Here is an 8,226-nt window from a genome sequence, read left to right on the forward strand (position 1 = left end):
TGTAAATGTGTAATTTAGAACAAGTATGCTCAAATCTATAAAAACTGACAAGTTAAGCATCACAAACTTCTCACAAGTTCGAAAAAACAGCTCTTTTTTCACACATGACTTTTGCAACAGTCCACGGTTAGCGATCCACCAATGTGTGGCAGGATTTTTTTTTAAATGCCTCAGCTGCGATGAAACCGTCCCGCCATTAGGGGGCGGATACGCCTCCATGCAGCTGGATAGAGTTGACATGGATCATGAGGACCATGCCCTGAATATTGTATAGCTCAGTTGTAAACTGGAGAGATTCAATAGTTTGCGGTTCTTTTGATAACTTAAAAAAATATTTGGGGTGTATTTAAAAAAAAAAAAGATATCCCAGCAGTTTCTAACCCGCTACACATAGCAAGACGTTAACAATATGTCAGAGCTTTTAAAACTAATGATAATTAGCCTCAAAGTAGAGATATTTGTATTTCCAGCGATCAATCCTGTTAATCAATTCATAATTTGTGAGATTATCCATTGGATGCTGACAAAGTTTCGTCCCTCTTGTTTATAGCTGACGCATTCTGTTGAAAGCTAACTCAGGTAATGAAATGTCTGAACGCTTTGGAGTTGAGTTCTCCATCTGCTGGCCGGCTTGTGTCACTGCCACGTCTCAGGTTTTTTTTGGGGTTTTTTTTACAAGTATTTTTGTGATTATGGGATCCCATGTGTTGCCCTAATGATTGTACAAGAAGACCGCTGTAGATACTCTTTTGCGAATCAAATGCACATTTAAGATTAAGTTACACTTACACTTGTATAAGCAGTCTTCTGCATAGATTTAAAGGAAAAGACACAGCAGATAAATGTCTTTAGAGACGATACAATTTGAACTCTTAAAGCACTCAAGTGTGCACAGCCTTCCACCAAGCAGCTTATTTCCATCCGCAATTTAAGAAAATTGATAAAATCAGCAGGTGGCATTATGGAATTCAATAGGTGATTAAAAGGGTTAATACAAAGTTTTTGCAACAAACCACAAAAGAGAATTTTTGATGATCAGTTTACCTTGTTGGAGGTTAAAAAAAAAGACGTCTCAGAAAGAGATCTAGTGCAAGTAAATGTAAAAGAAGCTCATCAGAAATTAAATGCTGTTCAAAAGTGAGTGCCATCGCATTTTATATATGATGGGGCTGACTATCCATAACAGTTTTTTTATTTTTTCCTTTTTTCCAATATAGCTTTATTTTATTTTCAACAGATTTCATTAAAACTACTAAAAAGTTTAATGAAATGGACCCTCACAACAGTATAGTTTGGTTAAACAATGATAGAAAAGGCGCACAATCTGACATGGAAGCTTTTGCATTTTGTATACACAATCTTTTATAATTACCCCAACCTCTTAGTTCACCTGAACTTGCTATATTATTTTGAAAACTACACCTTGAATTAAGATATGTTGTATTGACAAATTCACGTTTAACATATCATCAAGGCAGAATCTTTTTTCCATTATCATATGTTTGTTTCGCTTTCATTTGTCGGGAGAATTGTCTTCCAAATGTAATCTTGTGCCATCTCTTGTTAATGCCTTGCTTACAAGAGGAAGAACATCGCTGAATTACGTCTCAGGGTACAAAGTCCTCCCACACATTAAGGGTTTCACTGGGACCTATTTAGTAAACCAGCAAATCTCTCTTACCCGAGGCAGCAAAACACACTGAAAATGTCTTCACTCTGTAGCCTGAGGGGTTTGTTTCAATAATGACCTGCACACAATCCCTAATGACTTTTTATGATAGACAATCTTGATCCTAAATAGGAATTAATTTGTAATTATGACACACATTTTTTTCCCCTTTATTTTTTATATTCTTTAACAAAAAACGCATCAAACAATGAGATTCACATCTTGTTGAAATGAAAGAAAAAACATAAAAATCATACAAAAGTTAAGACAAAGAATAAATGATAGCAATGGTGGTAATAAAACACAATAAAACAATGTCACGATAAAGGGAAAAAACATAAAATATAATCAATTTAAACCTGAAAGGTGCCAATATAATCTGCAAACAAATCAAGCCCGTCGAGCCAGGGTTTCCCCAAACAGCCGCAAAGGGAATCCAAAGCAAAGAACTCCAAGAACAATCAAAATAAAATGTATTTTTATCTTAGATTTGATCTACATAAATCATTACCCACAGAGCTCGACATGTCAAGTATATATCAAAACAACATCTGTTTGATTTTTCAATATAAATTCCCTCCACACAAACTAGTGAGTTGTAGTGAAGTGTAATTTCCACATGTCATTCCATGGCTCTGTTGGAATACCTAACCGAAGTTCTTTAATTATGACACAGATTTATAACTTTTATTGCTCATTTTCTGCTGCCTTCTGGTCCCCTAGCTCAGTGTGTCTCAACCCTTTTGCATCACAGCAGATATACTCAACATACTCAAAAATGTCACAAAAAATTACTCATGCGGAACACTGAGTGTGCCCCTTGTATTCGTCTGCTCATTAATATTGTCATAACATGCCGCATTCTGTGACATTAAAAACAAAATTGAGCTAACGAAACACTATTGGGTTGTTTTCATTAAATTGTAATTAAATGTACTCAAGCATTTTTTATAGAATTGTATTCATCTGTAAAACAGGGAGAGAGTAAGAAAGCAAGCATGCACTACAGCTTCTCTTCCTGTCACTCATTGCTGGATCCAAATGGTAATCTGGAACTTCACAAAATGATCAAGAAGACTGATCATTTAATATAACGGTTGACCCCATTATTATCTTTGCCATTACCTGTTATCATGTTCTTTATTCCTCTAATGGTTTTCCTCAGATTAGTTTGTGTGTGTGAGCCATCATGAGCACACACCAGTGTGTGTCCCAACTGTCAGTGCACATCAGAGAAGCCTGAGTAAGGCCTATCCAAGCATGACATCGACACACTTCTACTCCCCGTGTCAATGATTCTGAAGTGCTGGTCTCATTCATTTCTGTTATTGTTGACACTTAATGCGGGGCGGCAGACAACTTTTCCATTGACCAGAAGCTCAAGGGAAATTAGACTTTGTTGTTGTGCACAGTTCTGACATGTGCCAGAGACCATATATATGTGGAACATCCTCAGATTATGTGCTGTTTTGCAGGATGCCTTGTTGATAGTTATTCGGTTTCTGTAAAAGATTCAGTAGCAAAGAAAAATTAATGCATTCTAAAGAAGAGGAACTAATCAACAACAGAAAATGGGAAAGCTTCTCATTGTTGCTCTTTTGTGTTGTTGGATTTTCCCTAATTTCTCATGTCAAATTGTGGATGAACAATGTACGATGATTCCAGGTACTCTGCCTGTTTTGGAAAAAAACGGCGACATTGTTTTTGGAGGGCTCTTCTCTCTTCATGACACTGTGTTGGAGCCTCGTCTGTCCTTCACGGTCAAGCCTTCTGCTACTCAATGCACAAGGTATTTTTTTTTAATGTAAATAGAACGCTTAACCTGCCCTAAATATATTTTGTTTCCAGATTCAACTTCCGAACATTCCGGTGGATGCAAACAATGATATTTGCCATCGAGGAAATAAACAGAGATGGCACGTTGCTTCCAAACATCACTGTGGGCTACAAGATCTATGATTCATGCAGTACCCCTCATCAAGCTCTGAAAGCTGTCATGGAGCTCATAGGCAGCGCCAACAGCTCTCTAACTGAAGGTTCAACCCCCGACGAAAGCCACTGTTACGGAACCGTGCCAGTGGTAATTGGAGATGGGGGCTCCACCCAGTCGCTAGTCGTTGCCCGATTCTTAGGAGTATTTCACGTGCCACAGGTGAGAAAAGTTAAAGATGTTGATTTGATCATGTGATTAGTGGTAGCATGCTCTGGCATGCACTACTGGATATCGCAGAACATTGAATATCAAAAGCATCACGGATGAGCTTCTCTTCCAGGTTAGCTATTTCTCCAGTTGTGCCTGTCTCAGTGACAAAAAGGAATTCCCTGCATTTTTAAGAACCATGCCCAGCGACTTCTTTCAGGTCAGAGAGATGCAAACATTATCATGTTTGTTTTTTTTCTGAACAAAGAACAGATATTAATTACCAATATTTCCATTTAGGTTGATGCGCTCGTGCAGCTCGTGCAACATTTTGGCTGGACATGGGTCGGAGTGATCGCAGGGGATGATGCTTATGGGCGAGGGGGGGCCAACATCTTTGCTAATGAGGTCAGTCATGTTGTTATAAAGAATTTATTTTCATGTGAGAATTTTTAGTAATGCTTGATATAAAAACAAAACAAAAAACAATTACGAGTTAAAAAATGAAAGGCATTCAGTCAAATACCACACATATTTAGGTGGTACTAAACAGGTATATTTTACATGAGAAATGTTATTTTCTTTGTTATAAAGAAGGTCCTCGGTTAACCTTTGTGTTATCTAAGGGTCAAGGTTACCCGGACACCCCAAAACTATTGAGTTTGTGGTATCCCTTGTGTTGTCTCTAGGTTAAGGTGGTGAAGTCGGAGGTCGTTTACCTTCATTCTTCAGACATCTTGTATAAATTAAACATATATGAGCAATAATGTGCTGTTTTATTTCCATCGTTTTGAAAGATACGCTTTTTTAATTCAATTTCAAAATTGTTGAGGGAAACAGAGAGTTGCAATTCATGGAGTTTGGAAATACATTGTCTTTATTGAATGACCTCTTAATGCTGAAGCTGTCACGCCTCGTCTCGCTCAGAACAAAAAAAAAAAAAAATTAAATAGGAAATGATACCACTTTCATCTGACTGTAGTGTCTGAATTTGTGTGTATTTATCATCGCTAATGTTGTGTAAAGCTCTTGGTGAAGTTGGCTGTCTGAGAGCTACTCCACAGCAGATAATTCTGTTTACCTCTTGCCCTCTAGGTCAAGAAACTGGGTGCCTGTGTTGCACTTCATGAAATAATCCCTAGGCACCGAGCCCCAGCTGAAATATCCTCTATTATAGCCAAGATCCGCTCCTCTGGTGCTCGGGTGATTCTGGTGTTTGCTGTGGAGCAAGATGCCGCAGCTTTGTTTGACGGAGCGCTCAGGTAAGACGCTCAACCACAGAAACCCATTTGAGTTGGAAAGTGAAAGCGATGCTCCGTAGGGAGGGGCTCAGTGGAATCCAATGGTTGGCCAGCGAAGCCTGGAGCACTGCTGCGGTTCTCTCCATCCCAGAAAAGTATCATTCCATCCTTAAAGGAGCGATGGGATTCGCAATTCGGAGAGCTGAAATTCCAGGATTGCAGGAATTCTTGCTTCGCTTGCATCCCTCTAGTCTGGGTGATGACCCTTTCCTGGTCCATTTTTGGGAAGAAGTGTTTGACTGCAGTTTAGGTGTGAAAGATAGAGATGACAAACCTCCATGCACTGGAGAGGAAGACCTGCGGAGAGTGACCAATATATATTCAGATGTTTCACAGTTGAGAATTTCCTACAATGTGTATAAAGCCGTGTATACTATCGCCCATGCCATCAGAAGTATGAGGGCATGCCAAAGAGGGAAAGGACCGTTTTCTGGGCAGGCCTGTCCAGATGTTGTAAACTTAGAGCCTTGGCAGGTAAGTGCGATCTCTTCCTTTAGGTGACTTTATCATCCTAAATATATTTCTTGCTGCTCTTAGTTGCTACACTACATCAAACAAGTTGAATATGTGACCTCCTTTGGGGATGAAGTGCAGTTTGATGAGAATGGTGACCCTGCGGCGATGTACGACATGGTCAACTGGCACCTGAGCAGCAGCGGACAGATTCAGTTTGTCACCATTGGCAAGTTTGATGAGACGGCTGCCTTTGGGAAGCAGAAACTTCAGATTCAGGAGGAGAAAATGATATGGAACGCTAACGAAACAGAAGTAAGGATCATACCTACATTAGTTATAGTTTTTTTTTTTCTTTTTAACTTTTTTTTCTGATTTATTAAATTCCATTTTGCAAGAATTGAATAAGAGAGTACCAACGACGCTACAATTGAAATAACATTTCGTAAGAGAAGAGAAAAAAAGGTTCCAGCAAATTATAACGAGCAATCATTTGGCGTAATAGGCAAAGCAAACTTCCTTTTAACAGGCGCAAACTGTTTTTTCTGTGACGGAGGAGTTATTGTAGAGCAAGGGGAGCAGACAAGGACAATGGGGTTCTAGATCTGATGGCACGATCGAGGAAAGGTGTATAACATCTTACATCCAGAAAAAAAAATCATAAATTTGACCAGTGCAGTCTGTGTTTTGTGTGTCACTCAGGTCCCCTTGTCAGTGTGTAGCAGGATTTGTCCTCCTGGAACCCGAAAAGCAACCAGACCCAACTTCCCTATATGCTGCCATGATTGTGTTGTTTGTACAGCTGGAGAGATTAGTAATCAGACAGGTGAGGACACATTTGGGTTCCTGCATCGTTGTAATTTGTTTGAAAGCCTCATTGTGTTGATTTCATTGATGATAGCCAGGCATCATTATCTGAGATCATTCATCAATGGCAATCTTCTCTCCTAATAGTAAATGTATTTACATGACTTAGCTATACTATACTTTGAATAATAATTTGACTACTAATATTTCTAATTGGTAAGAAATTAGTAGAAACATGAGTAGCAGTGAATCATTCTCATCTGGTGTTGTTGTAACAACTTCTAGTAACTTCACCACTGCTTTTGCTACTTTTGCTGCTTCTTTTCCTTCTGCTAATACTTTTAATGTCAGTATATTACCTGAAGTGCTCATTGAGTGTTTGTTTCTCCTTCAGATGCAGTAGAATGTGTGAAATGTTTACCGGAATTTTGGTCCAATGAAGAGCAAACGACCTGTATCGCCAAAAAAGTGGAGTTTCTCTCGTACAGTGACAACATGGGCATCGCCCTGATGGCTATCTCCCTTATTGGTTCTTTCTGCACCTGCGTGGTTGTCTTCATCTTCTCTTGGAACAGAACCACCCCGATAGTCAGAGCCAATAACTCTGAGCTGAGCTTCCTGCTGCTCTTCTCTTTGACCCTGTGCTTCCTGTGCTCTCTGACCTTCATTGGACAGCCCTCCGAGTGGTCCTGCATGCTGCGCCACACTGCATTCGGAATCACCTTTGTTCTTTGCATCTCTTGCATACTGGGAAAAACCATTGTTGTGTTGATAGCCTTCCGGGCTACTATTCCTGGAAGTACAGTCATAAGATGGTTTGGTCCTGGGCAGCAGAAAGCTATCATTGCTTGTTGTACATTGATCCAGGTGAGCGTTTCTATTTCAGAGTTACTGTTAAACATCCTGAATTATGTATTCATCCACACAGGTTATCATTTGCATTGTGTGGCTGGTTGTAGCCCCTCCCACCCCTGTAAAGATGCTTCCACGTGAGAGCGCTGTCGTCATCCTCCTGTGTGATGAAGGTTCACACGTTGCTTTTGCGCTTGTCCTAGGCTACATTGGCCTCCTGGCCTTTATCTGCCTCTTCCTGGCCTTCCTAGCGAGAAAACTCCCAGGCAATTTTAACGAAGCGAGAATAATCACATTCAGTATGTTGATTTTCTGTGCAGTGTGGGTCGCGTTCATCCCTGCGTACATCAGCTCTCCAGGAAAGTATTCCACAGTCACAGAAGTGTTTGCAATATTGGCTTCCAGCTTTGGACTGTTGGGATGTATCTTCTTTCCGAAGTGCTACGTCATCCTGCTACGACCTGAGAAGAATACAAGGAAGCATCTCATGTCAAAAGCTTTCAGTGACAAGTATTAAAATTTGTGTCAGACTTTTTGTTTTGATAATGGTCTTTTGTCCCTGAGCATACCTGTAGAAAACATCGTGTTTTCTTTGGCTTCTCCTCCCTAAGTACTTTAAACTATTTATCCTCACCTTTGCGCTATAAAACCATCGACAATGGTTTGAAATATGACGAGCAAGAAGAAGAGTCAAAAAGTGCAAGAAACAAGCTCTGAAGACGAGTGCTAACTGGTGCTAGCTCAGCTAGCTCACTGAGCCGAGGAGAAACACCTGAAAATACTGAGGCTCCGGGCTCCTCTTCGCTCATACTGGATGCTATCAAACGTATGGAGCATTCCATGAACGCAAGGTTTTATAGTCTGTAACTTCGCTTCAAAGTGTAAAAACAGCTGTAGCTGCTAATGTGGTGGCGTAAAGGGTTATTGGTCCAAGATCATGGACATCATCCTGGAGGCCTGTCCAGCTACTGGAGAAGCTACATACTTACACACTGGGAGATTGG

At 40.0% G+C, this 8,226-nt stretch overlaps 1 protein-coding gene across 1 annotated transcript; it reads left to right on the forward strand.

Annotated features, from left to right (window-relative positions):
- Window positions 1-3,324: 3,324 nt before the first annotated feature.
- LOC148076096 (extracellular calcium-sensing receptor-like) lies at window positions 3,325-7,739 on the forward strand. The gene is made up of 10 exons (XM_087795038.1): window positions 3,325-3,458; window positions 3,518-3,821; window positions 3,943-4,029; window positions 4,110-4,217; window positions 4,905-5,071; window positions 5,131-5,584; window positions 5,648-5,878; window positions 6,266-6,389; window positions 6,765-7,237; window positions 7,299-7,739. The coding sequence occupies exons 1-10, from the start codon at window positions 3,325-3,327 to the stop codon at window positions 7,737-7,739; spliced, it is 2,523 nt and encodes an 840-aa protein (XP_087651164.1).
- Window positions 7,740-8,226: the final 487 nt, after the last annotated feature.

The sequence above is a fragment of the Callionymus lyra genome, chromosome 7 (genome assembly GCF_982586985.1).
Source record: "Callionymus lyra chromosome 7, fCalLyr1.hap1.1, whole genome shotgun sequence".
Classification (NCBI taxonomy): domain Eukaryota; kingdom Metazoa; phylum Chordata; class Actinopteri; order Syngnathiformes; family Callionymidae; genus Callionymus; species Callionymus lyra.

Bases quoted from the DNA above. Each gene is read 5' to 3' on its own strand.
- LOC148076096 (XM_087795038.1), top strand. From the start codon at position 3,325: ATGATTCCAGGTACTCTGCCTGTTTTGGAAAAAAACGGCGACATTGTT. The intron at 4,030-4,109 runs GTCAGAGAGATG...ATTTCCATTTAG, and splicing joins TGCCCAGCGACTTCTTTCAG to GTTGATGCGCTCGTGCAGCT. The intron at 5,879-6,265 runs GTAAGGATCATA...TGTGTCACTCAG, and splicing joins GGAACGCTAACGAAACAGAA to GTCCCCTTGTCAGTGTGTAG.